Genomic DNA, 18,927 nt, shown 5'->3' with positions numbered 1-18,927 from the left:
CCAACATACAACATTCAACATTCAATTCATATGTGAATCATCCCAACTATATCATCAGTTTCACTCGCTGAAACAAGCTTCCCATGGTCAGAGCTTCAGCATGGATACAGGCCTGGCATCGTCCCAATAACAGCACAGTCCACTATCAGGCACCCGTATTGAATGAGATATCCGTTTGACGTGGAAATGGGAACTGATTGTGTGCGAACGGAGAAGAAGTGAATGCGATTTTTTGAAATTGCAGGACCTACTACTGTCGCCTGAATTCGGCGGGAGATCGAGGTGTCGAATCACGAAGTAGACACGATACCCGCTGCTCACTGCTGACTTTGATTCCCTTTGAAACCATTCTCACAATCATTCCTTTGTCCTCGATCATATTTAGTCGCTTTGCTCGATATCCTCTTTTTCATGTACTTGGGAAGACAAAGGCTGCAGAGGGGTAAGATTTTTTATTCACCGTGAATACTTCTCACTTGTCACAGATCGAAATGTCCCTTCGTCCACATACTTACTCCGCACCGAGTGTATCACCTCCAACCATCTCACGACCTTTACTCCCTGACTCATCCTCATCTATAACGAGACACGGTGATGGGAAAGCGCAAGAAAGACATCGTGAACAATTATTGAATTATAAGAGAGATCCTTCGAAATCGAGATCGGTCGTTTCCATTAGATTAGCGAACCTTCAGAAAATTTGGGCAAAAGCAGATCAAAGGAGAAATAAATCATCTCATGACAGACTTGAGGATGGTGATGAAGATGAAGACGATGGGGAGGAACGAGATGAGATCAGTTCTGGTTTCAAATACCGATGTAAAGGCAAAAGGAGAAACTGGTTTTCGCGATACAGTGTGTCTCGATTACACAAGAGGTCATTAATTGTCAAGGTCAATAACAATAAATGGATACTATATATCGTCGGATTATTCCTGTTATATCTTGTCATCATTAAACCGATATTGACATTCGGATCACACGGAAAAAGCAATTCATCCAAATCAAAAAAACATCTTGGTCGATCATCGGTACCCAGAGCACCTTTACCTCCCGCTATACTATCCAAAAAGTCCAATGTGATCGAACATGTCATTAATGAAGATAGTGGATTACTCCAAGTCAACCCGAAAAGTACTGTTCATCCTATATATCAACTGATCAGAGATGCAAGAAGCAAATGGGATGACAAAGTCTCAAGACAAAGTAAAACTTTATTAGATGCGACCAAAGAATATCAAACAAGATACGGGAGGAAACCTCCAAAAGGTTTTGATAAATGGTGGAACTATGTTGTGTGAGTTGATTTGCGGGGGCTTCGCCGAAGGGAGGTGCATGTTGATATGTTCTGTGTCCGTTGCTACAGCGAAAATGATGTCCTTCTTCCCGATGAGTACGATCAAATCAATAAAGATTTATATCCTTTTCGGGCATTATCACCTCGAGATCTCAACAAACGTATAAAGGAAGCTTCTAAATTATCTGATACGTATACATTGAAGATGAAAAGAGGATCGATGAGGACCAACGTATTCTATTCTGCTGATATCAAAGGTGCAAACGAAAGATTAGAACAACAAGTTGAATTGATAAAACCGATAACGCACATGTTACCTGATATGGAAGTAGTTTGGTCAATACATGATACACCTAGAACGATCATCGGTTGGGATCATAGAAGAGAATTGAGTGAACATGTAGAAGAAGATGAATGGTTTCATGAAGATGAGGAAATCGATTTAACACTTTCAGATTGGTCATCTGCTTGTCCACCTAAATCACCTATTAAATCATTTAATCCTTATTATTTCACGAATCCAACTTCTTTTCTATCTTCAACGACATCAAATAAGAGATTCATCTCATCGCATCAGAACTCTATGGATATATGTAAAAATCCGAATTTAATTCCAATCCATGGGTACTTGACTAACAAGAAGCCTTTTGTCAATAATTTGACTCCGATTTTCACTTTATCAAAAACAAATTTACATTCAGATATCTTAGGTGTACCTGTCGAACAGTGGGTTGAGGATTCTTCATCTTCCTCGCAAGATCCGGTTTCGTCGTGGGAGAATAAACAATGTGACAAATTATTGTGGAGGGGCTCAAATACAGGTATTGTACATTCTATCAATACTTCTTGGAGAAATTCGCATAGAACAAGATTGGTTTCATTAACGCATTATCATGATGACGACGGATCCCAATATGAGGATGAAGATGTAAACCTATCGCAAAACGAAAAAGATAAGATGATGATTGAGTATATACCGCCACCTAAAGGGTTGAAAATAAGAGCTGAGTTGGAGAAGTCCATTCAAAAACAGAGTTTGGATGAATGGAATAAACAGATTATGGATTTGAGTTTCACGGGTACACCTATACGTATGTTTCAGGACTGGGTCGGAATCTGATTGACAACAAACATGCTCAACACTTCTCACGTACTGATATCTTGCTTCACTTAGAATGCGACCAAGATGACGGAACATGTGATGATCTACTGGATGAATTTTCATGGGTAGAGCATATGTCACATGAAGATGAGAAAAAGTACAAGTATATACTCGATGTGTAAGTGGTTGTATTTTGACAATGTGCAATCAACGATCGTTTGCTGATCATTATGAATGGACGAAACAGGGATGGGAATGCTTGGTCAGCTAGATTTATGAGATTGTTGAGTTCTGGAAGTTTGATATTGAAAGCTACCATAATGCGTGAGTTATTGGCCCTTGTCAACTTCGGAGACTTCGGATTTTTCGAAAACCTCATGACTATATGCTGATGGTATCAATGGGTTTTATCCCTTGACAATGACATACAGCTGAATGGTGGACAGATCGAATTCAAGCTTGGGTACATTACGTACCTATTCAGATGGATTATTCCGATCTATATGATGTGATGGCGTTTGTGAGTCAATCCTGGATTGAGACAAATCTCTCTCCTGTGCTATGAAGTTTATCGTGACAAGTCGTTAACTCCATTCTGCATCACAGTTCCATGGAACCTCATCTATTCCCGGAGAATCAGCATTAGCTCAAGATATCGCTGGTTCAGGTTTGGAATGGTCTTCGACATATTGGAGAAAAGAAGATATGACAGCATACATGTTTAGGTTATATTTGGAATGGGGTAGATTGGTTCATCATAACAGAAAAGCCATGGATTTTGATTATGATCCCAGCATGGAAAAGAAGAGGGAGTAAAATGCGTACTTGAATTAAGTATGCGTAAGCTGCTGGTACTGTGTGTGTGTAGCATCTAGTAAGTGTTGTACAAGCGACCGTATAGTAGTCATTGCAACATGCGATCCAAACATATCAACCTTCTGGAAAATCGAGGTTCTACTACAGATGCGTGCACTTGGAAATGCAAGCAAATACAGTGACACGTTCACTGATCTCTCTTTACTAAAGCTATCACTGTTTGGCCAACTCCTCCCCGACGCGCCGTATAGATATCCTTATTCGGTCTTGGTCGGTCGTCAATACGGTACTTCAGTTCACGGTAGGGGGAGGGAAACAGAAGGATAGCACACTGAAGAACACGCCCACTGGCCACTACAGTTTTTTTACAAACTCACATACGAGCGCTAATAAACCCGAAGCACTTGAAAACATTGACCAGCTCAACAAAAAATGCCACATCTTCTGATCTTTGTATTTGTGTATTTGTGGCTACCGAACAATTTGCAAATATAAGAAATTTCAATTTGGATGCCATTTAGATGAATACTGTCTGCTCTTCGGTCTCTCAGTCTGTTGTTGACAATGGCATCTCATGAGATACCTCGCTCAGATCTCCAATGTGTCACAAGAAGCAGCGAGGTCAGGCAAAGGGTTGATCATCCCGAGATTCTCCTCAGCCCCAAGTGCCGAATCGATAGTGCCAGCTCTTTCAGTAGTGGGACTTTCTTCGAAACGATCTGAAGGATTCAAGTCGTTGATAGATGGAACACATCGCGACACAAATTCCGGATATTGCAATATATTCCAGACCTCATTGGCAAGGATACCTGAAGGGATGCCAGATGACTATACCATGACTAGTGGAACTATTTATACAGGCATCAGAAATGAAAAAAAGCTTGACCGTCTGAGCTGGCCGTCTCTTTACGAGTGTGAGCAATATCGATTGAAGACGGCGAATCTTCATAGCGACTATCGTGGAGATTGAGTTCGATGATGGAGTGGCAAAAGTAAACCCAAGGTTTTTGGCTATACATACCTGAATCTTTGGTGAGAGCGGATTTTGCCATGCAAATCTGGTACACGTAATGAGACAGAGACAGCCGACAATGGATTCTACCGTATTCTCAGGACGGCATATAAGACTCGTAGAAGCAGATTTACTTGTTTTCGTTATCTTGTTGAAGGAATCCTATTCAGGAGCAGAAGGGCCACATCTACTATCTCTTCGGCTTGATATATATGCAAAGAGGGTATTTAAGATGATAATTATATTACAAGATATACAAAAAGCTGACACTAGTTCGGTGAGTATGTCGGTTGAGTGTGAAAAGGTTTATGTTATTGCTCTATCGTTACCTGCGAGCTTGTACTGTATGTTGCACCATTCCCCGTTCTACAGGACTTTAGCATCTGCTTATTCTGCATAAAGACTTTTCCAAATAACGTCGTTTACCCCGCTATGCCATGACAAGCCCAACATCCCGGTGTTATAGCCTTTCGGAGATAAAAGAATGTCATACTGGAATGAACGATACATAAGACATCAGCTTGAAGATACTCATAGAAAGCGCCATGTAGAGACACAGTGAATTATGCGAGTAAGGGTTGCTCACTCTCCGAATAGATACGTGTTTGGTCCTATCCATCGAAAGAAATCAAAAAATCAACACATATCAACTCTAATAACGATCAGACTGACTTACCAAGTGGGAAATGTTGATCGTTGTCGTAGTACCTGTATTACCGAATCAATAATCATCATGGTCAGTAATAGATATTTACGCGATTCGCCCTCGTCTATCCCCTTTCCTACCTTTCATCGCATTGAAGAACAACATTGCAATACCCCAAAGGCCAGCATGGAAGAGAGTACGATACTTACTCTGAAACACCTTCAAGTAAATCGCCCCATCTAAACTCTCTTACACCCATTCGCTCTGAGATTTCTCTTATTCCATTATCCAATTGAGCAATTTTGAGCCCTCCGCCCCATTGCATATTACTTCTTATATGTCTTGTACGGGACATCATAGGTAAGTTGTCGTCATCATAAGTTTTTCTCACGAAAGTAAACAATTGAGCAAGTCTTGATTGATGCCATTGGATTTGAGTGAGGAAGAATCCAGGTTTGTCTCTGTAATGATCTGGAAGAGGGATAGTAGGGGGATATAGCACTGGGTACTGTGATGAAGGTAAGCTCGATATTGTAAATTGAGAGGATTGGTATGGACTTGGGAACGGTGGTACTGATCGGTTCTCAAGATTGAAGACATCTTGATCAACTCCCAATCATCCCTTTCCACCGAATGTCTTCGGGCGGAAGCCTCTAGCCCAGATGCAAGCTTTCCCCAACTTTCGTTTCGAGAGCGATTGAGGACTGAAACCGACTCACATCCTTTATGAAGCCTTCATCCCAGAACAAGCTACTGATCACCACTAAATCAGGTTTTCTCTCTAGTCCAGCCTCTTTCATAAGAGGCAATAAGACTTGCTCAATTTTGTTTTCGAACGTTATGGGTCTTGATTCCAGTGCACGCCATTCATCAAGTGATTCGTCGTCGACCATACCGAATCTATGACAGTAGCACCGATTGAGCAACGAGCAGTGAGCTGTACTCAATCATCCATCCTGGGAGGGAATAACGGAAGACTCACAGGAACCACCAGACGATTGTGAGATCAATCCTCTCGATGTAACAAAGTCCACCAGTGTGTCCGCCCCAATTCGACAAAGTACCGTGAACCTCACCGCAAAGCTGCTCGACCTATTCACGGGGATCAACAGACTCCTGGGTGTCAGAAGTCTTTCTCCAGAGGCACGAGTACATGACAATGAGTGAGATTGCACGACAGATACCCACATTGTTTCGGTCATCTGTGAACATGCGGTATTACTCAGCTATTCATCGATCTGTGCTCTGGCTGATTGGAACTTGGAGTAGCAACTTACGACTGAAAGTCCGGATTTTATGGCGGGCGATGTCAGCATCATGTCAAGTTTTTTGAGAGTATGTCTGGATAGCACACTCACCTTGAACCTAATGACATCGAATTTACAACATACCAAAATCAGCTAACAGACTTTTGCTCGTCTTTCATGATCAGTCTGACGAGCCTACCTAAGAAAACGACCATTCTCCCTTTCATCCAATCCAAGTTCGAGCTCGAGTTCAAGTCCGATTTAAAGTCTGAATCCGGATCCCTTTGCGCGTCCGAACTCTCCTGTTCCGGGAATTGGATGTTCAACTTTGCGGTAATCTGTTCAGCTACCATATTCTCCACTTCAATTGGCAGATCACCTGAATAATCGATATTCGCAAGTTTGATATGTTGGTTTATATCGGAGCTTATAGGTGGGAGTGGTATCCAGCGAGTCTCGTTGTATTGGTCGTGCGAAGGATAATCTAATACGCCTTTCCTCATAAATGGGTCTACAAGACATGTTGAGATACATGCATTGGAATTCGAATTGGAGTCGAAAAACGAATTCTGGTTGTACATCTCTTGTATTGTTTCAAGACTGTTCGACAGAATTACAGGCAGAATCAAATGGACGAATGAACCAATGAATGTGATCAGCGACAAATACTGTGTCAAAGGTTTTACGTGAGAGAAGAGGTAATAAGGTTTGGTATCCGGAAACTCCACAACATACATGGTGCCACTGATGTTACAATGATAATAAACTCACGATGGAAATCCAGTTTGATTATCTCTCAACAAGAATACTGATATACATAATATACTGATGAGGGAGTATAAAATGATCCATTTCGGTGTGAGTGGGATAGGTGCGATCATGTTCTTGTACCTGTCAAAGGGCTTTGACGTCTGACGATGTACCACTTGTCCTCTCTATTGGGGTATGCTTACGAGGTCAGTAGTATTTCACGAGGTGGAATTGGAGAATTGGAAATTGATGGATCGATGAAGTGAGAAGTAAAGACGACGATATGGGAATCAGTCAAATGAAGGTGTGTTGTGTTTTTCATCATATCATTACATTCTCAGCATTGACCTCTCTTATTTCCTTTGTGTGTATGTGTGTGTGTGTGTGTGCATATTATAGGGGTGGGTCCAAGCGTCAAAGGGTAAACCCCCTCAATGCTAGTGCGACGCGTTCAGAGTGTATTGGTATGTATCTGGGTGTATTCTTCCTGAAATACTACTATCTCCCCCTTATTGAGGAATCAACATATCCCACTCGTTACACTGTCGAAATGTCCTCATGCCTAAAGTGAAATATCAACAATACTCGAGTAATCGGCAGCAGAAAAGGAATGGTACCGGGACAGGGAAAGATAAGCCACAGCAGTTACTCCGTGATAATGGGAGGTGCTAATAATAGAGGTGCTACGAGTAATTATATTTAGCACCTTCCCCCCCCCTTTCAACTAGTACGAGTATCATTAATTTGGGACGGGAACGACGGGAACAAAATATCGTTGGAATTGTACTTCGGGGCATATTCGGATCCCCCGTTCGCTCCCTGATTGGCGTAAAGATGCTGTTTCATCGAATACATCGAATACTCGTACAGTAGAAAAATACATTGATACAATAACACGAATGTCAGACTACGAGACAAGCTACAAGAACAAAATGGGGTATATCGATCATGCAGGGGATATTCCGATATATATCACTATACCCTACTAAGAAAGTCTGACATCTAAACCCCTCATAGGGGCGGTAAACTTCTCTTACAAAGTGGACATATAGTCTATTTCGACAAGAGGATGGTTCATCAGTATGTCATTCGTCATTGTTGGCAAAAGGAAACAACCCACTTTAACAGCCATCCATTGACTCAGACAATTGGTATGGAACAAATGACCACAGGGGGCCAAAGCGTAATTTCTTCTTTTATCACTTATACTGATACCTGCGGAGGACGAATGGGTTGAATTCGAAAGATCGACCTGCTCCATACAGATAGAACACGTCTTCTCTTCTTCCCCATCACCTAATAGCAACAGAGATGTAGATGCGGATTCTGGATCTTCGGAGGAGGTAGGTATGAGCGGGTGGTAGTTGTATGATTCAGGCGGAGAGAGTGATTTTGGTAGGCTAACAGAAAGATGACGGTGTAAGCTTCACTCCGACACGACGCAGGGTGAGGACAGAGGAAAGGGGTCAAGGCAATAATACCATGCAAGATTACTCACAAGAACGACGGTCCGAATCTTTCTTGAGCAAATAATAAAGTGACTTGAGCAAATTGCCACCACACAATTACCCAAATCCAACGAGATTTCTCGATAAAAAATACGTTCTCAGAATACGCGAACGTATCTAATACAATCATGATACAGTATCAGCATCATTCTATATTGAAATGTTTCCAGATAAGTGCTTGGGTTAATGACATATCGAAGATACTCACACAGCGGCAAAGCCAATCTACCTAATGTCGTCCCTATGATGAACCAAGCATCCATCGATCTACTTGTACCTCTCCTCGCATTTCGCCATATCTGAGGTACCCAAAAGGAGTATAAAGCAAATAGGAAGAATGGTATGACGGAAGGCAAGAATGCGAATTGAAGGAAGCAGAACAGTACAGCAAGGATTGCTAGCCCTAGACAAATCGAAAATGAGTTGATCAGCGATGAGTGAAACCTTCCGAATGGTCAGATATGAAAGGTCGCTCACATCTCAGAAGAGGATGTTCGGTGAATATGCCTCGAAGGGCAGGGACGACTGCTGGTATTCTAGTCGTGGGAACATCAGTCATTGCTGTGGTCAGGTTCGGCGTCGTTGGAGATCCATCGTGAGCACCATTCTGTGCTGCGGGTACTGTTGGAGTTATCCGCGGTGGGATCGGAGCAGGACTTGATCTCTCGGGAGCTTGTATCCTGTGTAGTAGAACTGCGTATCTCTATCATCCCCCACGTAAGTACCAAATCAGTATTTCAACCAGTAAAGTAGCATCACCAGCTCGTTTCAAAACGACTAGATGAGTCAGACCACTTACCGGACCAAAGACAACAGCTGTACATAAGCACATAAATCCAGGAACCAACATAGGTAAACTAGATTTGTTATCACTCATGATACCAACTACGACATGGGCTGAGAAAACCCATGAATCCGTAATGGACATAATGATTATAGTGTATAACGAGACTTTCGCCAATGTTGATGGGGTACGAGTACGTTCCATCTGTCGGACTAGTAAGAGTAGTACGAGTAGTTGGGAGAGTGTAGCAAAGGCGGCGTCTGCATGATTCAAGCGACAATGTCGAGTAGACGGGTAGTCATTGTGTATTACGAAAAGGCAGTTTAATGGTTAAGGGGAGGGAAGTGCAGTCAAAGTATCACACCAAATCAGCAATCCATCACTCCTCCTTCAGTCCTTAGCAGCATTTCACTCACAGCTAACGCTCCTATCCCAGAAGTCATCAATACCAATACCTTTACCACCTTCAATACCCATTATCCAACCACATTGATCTGCTATGATGACTCCTCCCAGCCCTTTTCCGACTTGCCAATAAGCAGGAGGAATAGGTAGAGAAGCTTTGATTCCTGTTGGAAATTGGATTTCGGAATTGTAGAAATCTAATTCTTGCTTTGAGATGGTCGAGGGGATGGGAGGGAGTGTCAGGTGGATTAAGAGTGGACAAGTGGTGAGTTCTGATACATCTGGGAGGGTTTGAGTTAGCTCATTGTGTCTATCAACATCATCGCTAAGCTAGAGATCACTTACCGTCGTCTCTTAAATCACCAACCATTAAATTCCCATCCAATTTCTTAACTTCATTCTCCAATTCCCTCAAAACGATCTCTTTAGTCTGATTGATATTGGATTCATCTTTCCATAAAAATGGTAATTTTCGAATATCAATCCTCATTCCTTCAGGTAAGCCAATAATGTTGTATGTTCCATTAGGTTTATAATGTATACCTAGGAAATCATAATTCATACTTTGTTCTGTGGGGTTTTCGCTTGAATTCGAACGTGATTGTGAACCTGAATTTGAAGATGGAGAAGGTGTAGATGTCAGTGTTAACGAGCCTTTTATCCAAGACCAATCTTTAAATCTATCCCTCTCTGTCTCCATCTGTTTCTCTACATCTTCAGGATCTTTGAGTGAATCTTCGTCTCCCGATTTACTATAAGTTGAAGACAATGTTGAGATGTTACGTTCCTTCAAATTCATATCCCATTTAACGGTATTATTCCATTCCCATTTCCCCCTTAATTCATCTGAGAGCGTTTCGTTCCATTGTCCCGTCAGATTAAAATCCGGTATATGATCCAGATGTCTCCAATACCCTTCTATATCAGATGTGGAAGATGACGACGACGATGCTGATGATGATGGGGAGACTGAAAGAGGATGAAGTGTCGAAGAGCGGAAGAACCCCGTGATGTTATTATAGAATTGATGACGTGTTGGATCATAGTGATATTCAGGTGGAAGGAGGGTCGAAGGTTGTATTGATGGTGTAGGTGGCTTCGGTAGGTAATACAAATAGAATCAAGAATGAAAGTTAGCGATTGTGAATGCGACGAAGACTAACCCGCCATCCCACCCCCTTCCCGGTTTAGACTTACCAAAGTGTAATTAGCCAACAACGTTTGATTCCCATGTACGAGACCGACCCATTCATCTCTTATCTGCTTAGCGTGATCTAGTTCACTCATTCTAAATTTCAGATTCCCATCTGGACCAATCTCTATTCCTGTATTTTGAGGATGATTATTACCGCTCATGAAAAAGAAGAAGGCGCTTAAGAATAACATTGAAGTCAAATTTGGTCTCGGAGGTTGCTGTTGTTGTTGCAGTAGTAATTCAGGTGGAAGTGTATTCATCGTACCTGGACGTATAGTTCCTGGCGCTATACCGTCCGTAGCACTCCCATCTCCTGGATTCGTGATGGGTCGAGGTGATCTAGGTGAAGTAGGTGAAGTAGGTGGACGATCATCCGACCCTGCTGCAAGGGGAGAGGACATGCTGGATTGGAATATGATGGATGATATCCTGATGCGAATGCGAAATGTGTTCTTGACAACCTCAATTGAATCAATCGGCAGGGTTGTTGTTGTGTCAAGAATGAAGACACTTCCAACGTCAGTGATGAATGGAACAGACAGTCGAACAGACACCGTCTTTGTCAACAAATCCATCGAATTCAACATGATCATCATCATGATTTCACCGCAACTCGGTCTACTCCGCCGTATCACCGAGGTTGATTTTGGTGAATGACAACAAGGATGTTGAGGATGATCATGCTTGCAAAAAGAGTGTCATGTGCGACGATGACCAACATATGAGGGATGATACCCAGAAACATGCACACGATACATAACATACACAATCTAAGAACGATGATCCCGATATTTCAATGATCGTCAGAAATAATCGGGTCTCCATAACGAAGATATAAAGGAAAAGCAATGATATTGGACAATCCAACAGACTCACTCCCACCCGCTCACTCTAGATTTAGCACTTCACCATTTCGTGAACATCACTACTTCTTACCACCACCTTTACCCTTCTTACCCTCAAACCCAGGTCTTGCCTTACCTTTCTTCGCACCTGTACCTTTATCTTTGATCCCCAACCTCTTATTTCGCTTGTCGTCTACTCGCTTGGCAATGTTATCATTTCGTTTCTTAGCTGCGACAGTAGCCGATTTCTCTATTTCTCTCTTACGTTCGGACCTGTAACGCGATCACAAAAGTAGTTAGCAAACGAGTCCAATTGAGAGCGTCTACCGAATCTTTCTATCCCATTTCCCGATGTTTCTGGCTTGATTTGAAACGGCAACTTACCATTGTTGTGAGCTCTTTGTCTTGGCTTTTTCTTTCCTCTTAACAGCTTTCTTCAAGACGTTCTCACTGTCGGCGATTTTGACACCTGAAGCTCTTTCTTCAGCTTTTGCCCATCTTTCTCTTTCTTCAATTTCTTTTCTCCTATCTTCTGGTAAGCTGGCCAAGTGGGCATTATGTTTTTCCAGATGAGCCAGAGCTTGTGCGGGGTTAGACAGTTGTTTCAAAGATGATTTGTTCGTTTTGGTTTTGTTGGAAGAAGGTAGGGATAATGATGGGAATGACAGTGATGACGAGTGGTCTTCACGAGGTTGAGGAACGATGAGTTGGGTCTGTAGTTTTGGTTTCAGTGGTGGTCAGCTTGGATCTATCTTTCTGGAAGATAATAGTGAACTCGTTGATGAGGAGAGAAGAGTTCTTTCCGTATAATCCACCTCATTATCAAGTCCAAAACTGAAACGGTCTCAATCCGGAAAAGTTGTGTCAAAACTCACTTTAGTAGGTTTACCTTTTTCACCTTCTTTCCTTCGTTCTTCTTTTCTTAAATTTCTTCTTTTATCTCTCATTTCACCTCTTTTCCTTCTACGTTCTTCTTCCAAAGCGTTTCTAGAATATGCATCATCACCATTTGGATTCCCATTTCCATTTCCATTTTGGTTGTTGATGTAGTCATCTGTTACTCCTCTTTGTCTTTTGAAATTATCTAATCTAGATTGTAATTTAGCTCTCAGATCAGAGATTGACGCTGAAGGCGCAAGTGGTTTTAATGCTATTGCATTCGACGATGTCGACGGTGGAGGATTTGATGGTCCTGCTTCAACTATCTCGTTTGATACGGTTCCGTTAGTCTCTGAATCGATGGATTGGATTTGATCTAATGTTTTGTGATTTGATGGATCGAGCTGCAATTTCATCCAAAAAGAAAACAAGATAGAAATCACATTTAGAATCAGCACTGATCAGCCTTGTACAACCTCGAGCCTCTTATGATTTTGAGATAATCATCAACATATCGTCCAACTCACCTTGTCATGTTTCACTTTCCTCTTATGTTCTTTGATCTCTTCACCTGATTTTCTCTTTTTGTTTTTCATCCATTTACTGTCCACCTATAAATGCCGAGTATGTTATATCAGCTTTCGAACAGACGATATCTGAGAAAAATCTTTCATCTTCCCCTCTACCAGACCAAAAAGGTCCATGAGCATGAGTTGAGCAACCACTTACGACTTCAGGATCGGGCGCTATGTAATATTGAGCAGGGATGAGGCTCAATAAAGTCGTGAAGGTATTATTATGATTTTCCAGTGACTTCCTCAAATCCTCGGCGGGAGTAGGTGTGATGGTGGTTGTAGCCATCGTCGCTTCACGTATCTGACTTGTTGCTTCTTTTACTTGTGAACTGTACGAGTTTGTTGTATCTCGTCTTGATCTACAAAGGTGACCACTTCGTCCATCAAAAGATATTTCTGAAATTATTTTAATCTTCACAAAAGAAACCGATCCAAACCACGTGAGAGTCGAAAAGCAAAAGATGCCCTACCCAGCGGAGATCAGCTGAAATCTCCGTAAACTGCTACTGAGTATTATTATCATCAATGAATTTATCCTAATTTATCCCGGAATGGCCTGTATTGATCTTATCTTTCAGCATTGAAAATGCATAGAAACAAACTTATTGGGTGGTATCTTTTGGTATAACCTGATATCATTATGTCTAATGGGGTGATAACAGTAACAATAACGATCATAAGAGTTTCCTGCCCCTTCTTTTGCTCGGTTTCTTCCCCTTCTCTCCCCTTCTCTGCTTTTTTCCTCTTGTCTTTTCGGACACAACGACGGACTAATTTTTACTAATAGATGTTACAGATAAGTGTATGTGTATCATAAAAGTTCGTAAAGAGAGGCAAATAAACATGAAAAGTAAAATGATAGATAGATAACTCTAGATAGTATGATGAAGTTGTTAATTAAGGTCTATAAGTACGGTTGAGCGATACATGATAAGGTTTAGGAGATTGAAATAAGCTTCAATGATGTAGATCGATTGTTTACTTGCGGACAAGTATGTGATTGTGAATTAATAAGGGTGATTACGAATGGATTGTTAAGTGTTGATGTGCGAAGGAGGTTTGACCGCGATATATCCAGTGGACTTGAATAGCCATACTCGATTAGATGATGATGTTCATGTCCCCGGATGATTTCGACAATCACTGTAAGATCAAATTGGTGATTGCCAACCAAGCCCATACTATGGCACCTGACAAGATCGGTAAGGTGAGATTATCATCCACACCGAGGTCTATACGGTAATCCAACGAAATGACACGTCAGCTTATGACAACTTCAAATTTCAATTTCATGTAATCTCATGTATTGATAAACTCACCGAGTGCTTCCACGACTGCCCCACCTAAACCTACTACACCAGCAGTGATCCATAAACCCCAGTAACCATGACCCCGGTCTTCTACATCCAATACGATCCATCTACCTCCACTACCTCCCCACCAGAATGAAATGCCAATCAAGAAACCTGTTATTGCAGCCGCTAAGAATCCAGCTAATGATTTCCTAGGTGCGAATTTAAGAGATTTGATTCCTGGTACATGAGAAGGAAGTGGTTTGGTATATCTACCCCATAATCTACCAATAGTAGAAGCTGTAGTATCTGACCATGAGAGACTATACAAGTAGACATTTCTGGTCAGCTTGAATGGTACTGAGTACGCTTAGAACCGTTACTTACGTCAAAATGGCGACAACAGCTACGTCTCTCGGATATAACCCAAGTACGGTAATCACTCCTATCAAATACCATACTACTCCATTGATCTTTTGTCTTTCACTTTCTCGCATCAAGAAACCTAGATACGTCTCCCATACTTCTGCAAAAGCTGGAAATTGCAATCGGAAGAAGTCCGTCGTTAATATTGTGATCAACAATGCTGACAGCGTTTGAATCAGTGGTTTGAGGGAGGGAGGGTTCATGTAATTCAGGAAGAGCGTTAAGAATCCTGTGCACCAAAAGAGGGATCAGCGGACATGCACATAACTCGTGTTTGTTAATCTGACGGCATGAAAGGGAGAATGGTCTTATAGGCGGAGAGATAGATTCACTCACCAATACTTGAATGTAAGGTTTTTCTTGGAATCTCCCAGTCAACAGCTTTGGTAGGAGTCACACCTGGACTTGGTTTTCGTTTTATGCTACTTGATCTTCTTTTTCTCGTTGCATGTATTGGTCTTTCTCCTGTTCCCGTTTGAGTCGATGATGCGGGTGGTGGAGGACCATGATGTTGTTGTTGATGTTGTGAATCATCTATTGCTGAATCAAAATCAGGATCAGGTATAGTAGGTAATGTTGATAAGTTGTTTGATATCGATATAGATGAAGGTCTAGCTGATCTAGGTGAATTTTTCCTTATTCTAATTCCATCATCAGATTCATCATTATTTGGTGTTTTACCATTAGGTATACTATCTATAGAATTTTTACCTTTCGGTGAGCTGATGCCGGCGTGTCCATTCATCGTGCGGTTCGTTGATTTTGGTGGAGGGGAAATTGACGATGATATTGATGAGCGTCTTCGAGTGGAAGTAATCGTGGTCGGACGAGGGGAGCTTGATGGTATTCGGGTAGGAACTGGAGAAGGCGATAACGGAATGGCCTGTGCCATCTATCACTTGTTTTTAGCTGTTGGCCTTATTTGGTGGTACAGATACTCTGATTCACGGCTGTATGCAGATACTGTTAGTAATGATATTACGAATAATTTTTGTGATTGTTGAAGACGAATCTGCTTCTTGTGACACAGTTCATGAATTTTGTTCTGAATGGTTATTTTGATGATGATATGTTATTAAACAAATTATCACGCTATAACAATAATAAATATTGATTCATTTGCATACGTAATTACAATCACAAAAGCTTAAGACGCGTTGACCACGTTGTTTTACCAAGGTGATGGGGTCGGTAATACCCGTTATTGCCGAAGTATGTGGCACTTTTTGCCTGTTGATTGGGGTCCCCACCTTTTCAACCTTTTTTTGCCATGTTCTATGAATTTCAATTGTTGGAAGAGGTGTACACATTCATTGTGATTGCGATACATATAACATACATAACAGCTATACTGACGTAGCGATTGTACGAAGACATATACGCATCATGGCATTAGCTACATCTCAACAACCCACTGCCGAATCATCGACATCCGCCGTACCATCTTCTTCTTCTGGTTCAACTTCAGCAGAGGTGTTCAAACGATTACATCCCTCTCAATACCTCTCTCGATTCCTTTCTAAAGGATACAGACCTGATGGAAGGAAAGTAAGAGCATGGAGGGATGTGTCGATCAATGTGGGTATGTACATCTTTCACTGTTTTTTCGTTATCCGTGAAGTAAGATGGCTGGGACGGACGGACAATCTTCTGACGCTGACTACACATTGGATTTACAGGATCAATATCAACTGCTCATGGATCGTCTTTGGTCAGAATGGGAGATACGACAATGGTTTGTGGTATAAAAGCAGAAGTGGCAGAACCATCCGCACAATCACCTAATCAAGGTTATGTAGGTAAGTATATTCATCAAATCAGATCTGAAACGATAGATATACTGACTACGTTATATAGTACCAAATATCGATTTACCAGCTATATGTTCACCGAATTTCAAGCCTGGTCCACCTGGAGATGAAGCTCAAACGTACTCAAATTGGTTAAACGATTTGATAGTATCGTGAGTGTCCTGTCTCGTATGAGGAAACTGCTGCATTTCGATGTGCGATGTGCGATGTGCGATGCTAGCGAGAATACAGAGGACACAGAAAGGTCTCAAAACCCATGTCTCGATGACGCTTTAATACTAATGTTGTATAATATAGTTCGCGCACATTACCTCCTTCTTCACTAGTGATATCACCCGGAAAAGCAGTATGGGTCGTATACATTGATGTCGTCTGTATAAACTTTGATGGAAACGCTTTTGACGCTGCTGTTTTGGCTGTAATGGCGGCTCTGAGGAATGGCGAGTCACTCTACTTTCCTGCTTTATCACTGCGAGATCTCCTAGACGAACAGCAACTCCATTTTGACGAATGCTAATACTTGTTCCACGCGATACAGTTCGATTACCGAAAGCGAAATACGATGAAGAAACTTCGCGTACGATATGTTCGAGGACAGAGAATCATCCCCTTACATTAGGAAGAATACCTCTATCGTGTTCATTTGGAATATTCGATAGGTTCGTGAAACACAATCTCCGTCCTGAATGAGACTGAATGAACAGTATCACTTGCGAATTTGTGCTTACCCCGTCATTTCATGCAATAGCACGCATGTGTTACCCGATCCAACGTCATACGAAAGCCCACTGTTACCCACTTCGATCACGATAGCGTTAGATGAAGAGAACGAGGCATGCTTAGTGAGACAAGAGGGGTTGGGAGGTGTAGTGGGGAAATCTGGCGAAAGAGTGTTAGGCGAAGCTTGGACTATAGCTGAAGAGAGATCAAAGGAATTAAGAAGGATATTGGAGGAAAGTGCGATATAGCTAGACACTGTGGTTCGAGGCGATCAATCATCCAGACAATAATCTCCGAGGCGGGAAGGTGGTTGAGTCATGACCCAGAAAATGATCAGCAGTACGGATGGTTTGAACAGACGTTCCTGAGAAAATGGCTTCTTTTCGGTCATAAAAATGCAATGTAATCTATAATGTCTATATAGATATATTCTACCCTTCCAAGCTTTGTCATTTTACGCGAACCCTTGTATCTTATATCTTTCCTTTCAACAGATTTTTGATCATTTCCCTCCCCGTGACTCTAGCGGTGTGATACAAAGTTGGGATATCAAGGGTTGAGAACAGAGTATCGGCGAATCCGAATGGTAACATAAGTGGGATCCAGCCTACAACGGAACAACCGGGATAAGTTTGATTACGACTTAGCAGTTCTGACCTTGGTCCAGCCTACACCGTTTCACAAAAGTGAAAACGGATAATAGAACTCACCTCTAGCATATTCCAAAGCCCACATTTCAGGTGAAGCTGTATATTGTTTGACTATGCCTCTAGGCAAATGATGTACGTCACCAGCGTTATATATCTCTCTTGTTAACTCTCCAGCTTCATAAGCTGTTTGTTGACCTGTTAATATATGGAAATAATCATCGGCTGTATGTCTCCCTGTATGTCCCTCTGTACCGACTGCACTTCCAAAGATGATTATATATCTAGACATATTTCAAAAAGTGAAGAATTAGCTATGATCTTCCCCACAGAACTTCGGAGGGAGACAATGCCAGATAGATGAGAGTACTTTCAATCGGGATGTCACGGTTCACAAGGGCTAACTCACTCGGTGATACTGGCATGTAAGATGAACATACTACCCATCGCACCACCTGCATTGTTGAATACCCAATCTCTTTTATTCTTGAAATCGGTTGACCAACTCATCTCAGGATGTCTTTCTACCAACTGATCAATTAATGTTGAAATGATAATGGATGAATTAGCTTTTGAGTCAGAATTCAACTCTGATGCAAGCTTGAGTGAATGTTGAACAGTCTCATTTAATTCTGTTGGTGTCAACATGTAAAATCGATCCTATTCACCACCGAGTTAATTTGGTGTTAGCAATGCTTTACGCGAGATGGAGCTTGGAGATATTGAGTACTTGCATTGATTGAGTTGGCCCATTGGCAGAAACCAAGAAACAGAGTCAAGAAGATAGCTCGGATGCCCCATCTCCTGACGAAGGTCGATTGAGGTTCAGACGTTATTGATGAACCTTTGCGTGGTTTATATGATGCAGTCATTATGCTTTTCCCAAGTACACTACCGGGGGATGCTTTGGGGACGAAGTACACTGATTGTTCCGGTAGTTTAGTTGAGCTTGTTTATGCTTGTTGGGTAT

At 41.7% G+C, this 18,927-nt stretch overlaps 7 protein-coding genes across 7 annotated transcripts; 2 read left to right on the top strand and 5 right to left on the bottom strand.

Moving 5' to 3' along the window:
* Positions 1-491: 491 nt before the first annotated feature.
* On the top strand, positions 492-3,215 carry IL334_007497 (uncharacterized protein; the record flags this gene model as incomplete). Its single annotated transcript, XM_062939187.1, has 6 exons — positions 492-1,297; positions 1,367-2,388; positions 2,472-2,577; positions 2,647-2,723; positions 2,831-2,919; positions 3,006-3,215. 6 exons carry the CDS (start codon positions 492-494, stop codon positions 3,213-3,215), a joined length of 2,310 nt encoding a protein of 769 aa, XP_062795238.1.
* Positions 3,216-4,649: 1,434 nt separating this feature from the next.
* IL334_007496 (uncharacterized protein) lies at positions 4,650-7,001 on the bottom strand (the record flags this gene model as incomplete). Its single annotated transcript, XM_062939186.1, has 9 exons — positions 4,650-4,719; positions 4,814-4,838; positions 4,904-4,935; positions 5,083-5,381; positions 5,593-5,773; positions 5,856-5,965; positions 6,062-6,075; positions 6,320-6,720; positions 6,892-7,001. The coding sequence occupies 9 exons, from the start codon at positions 6,999-7,001 to the stop codon at positions 4,650-4,652; spliced, it is 1,242 nt and encodes a 413-aa protein (XP_062795237.1).
* Positions 7,002-7,881: 880 nt separating this feature from the next.
* Positions 7,882-11,163, bottom strand: IL334_007495 (uncharacterized protein; the record flags this gene model as incomplete). The annotated part of the gene is made up of 9 exons (XM_062939185.1): positions 7,882-7,923; positions 7,991-8,270; positions 8,369-8,495; positions 8,587-8,781; positions 8,856-9,081; positions 9,178-9,422; positions 9,579-9,848; positions 9,913-10,663; positions 10,765-11,163. The coding sequence occupies 9 exons, from the start codon at positions 11,161-11,163 to the stop codon at positions 7,882-7,884; spliced, it is 2,535 nt and encodes an 844-aa protein (XP_062795236.1).
* Positions 11,164-11,687: 524 nt separating this feature from the next.
* Positions 11,688-13,347, bottom strand: IL334_007494 (uncharacterized protein; the record flags this gene model as incomplete). The annotated part of the gene is made up of 5 exons (XM_062939184.1): positions 11,688-11,880; positions 11,992-12,320; positions 12,483-12,890; positions 13,014-13,097; positions 13,216-13,347. The coding sequence occupies 5 exons, from the start codon at positions 13,345-13,347 to the stop codon at positions 11,688-11,690; spliced, it is 1,146 nt and encodes a 381-aa protein (XP_062795235.1).
* Positions 13,348-14,201: 854 nt separating this feature from the next.
* On the bottom strand, positions 14,202-15,671 carry IL334_007493 (uncharacterized protein; the record flags this gene model as incomplete). Its single annotated transcript, XM_062939183.1, has 4 exons — positions 14,202-14,293; positions 14,381-14,676; positions 14,741-15,008; positions 15,116-15,671. 4 exons carry the CDS (start codon positions 15,669-15,671, stop codon positions 14,202-14,204), a joined length of 1,212 nt encoding a protein of 403 aa, XP_062795234.1.
* A 494-nt stretch (positions 15,672-16,165) lies between these two features.
* On the top strand, positions 16,166-17,558 carry IL334_007492 (uncharacterized protein; the record flags this gene model as incomplete). The annotated part of the gene is made up of 6 exons (XM_062939182.1): positions 16,166-16,361; positions 16,459-16,578; positions 16,637-16,742; positions 16,888-17,030; positions 17,129-17,249; positions 17,339-17,558. 6 exons carry the CDS (start codon positions 16,166-16,168, stop codon positions 17,556-17,558), a joined length of 906 nt encoding a protein of 301 aa, XP_062795233.1.
* A 225-nt stretch (positions 17,559-17,783) lies between these two features.
* On the bottom strand, positions 17,784-18,829 carry IL334_007491 (uncharacterized protein; the record flags this gene model as incomplete). Its single annotated transcript, XM_062939181.1, has 4 exons — positions 17,784-17,917; positions 18,021-18,241; positions 18,367-18,617; positions 18,692-18,829. The coding sequence occupies 4 exons, from the start codon at positions 18,827-18,829 to the stop codon at positions 17,784-17,786; spliced, it is 744 nt and encodes a 247-aa protein (XP_062795232.1).
* Positions 18,830-18,927: the final 98 nt, after the last annotated feature.

Source organism: Kwoniella shivajii, chromosome 11 (genome assembly GCF_035658355.1).
Source record: "Kwoniella shivajii chromosome 11, complete sequence".
Taxonomy (NCBI): domain Eukaryota; kingdom Fungi; phylum Basidiomycota; class Tremellomycetes; order Tremellales; family Cryptococcaceae; genus Kwoniella; species Kwoniella shivajii.
Note: the sequence above shows the minus strand (reverse complement) of the source record. Positions and strands in the feature narration are given on the sequence as shown.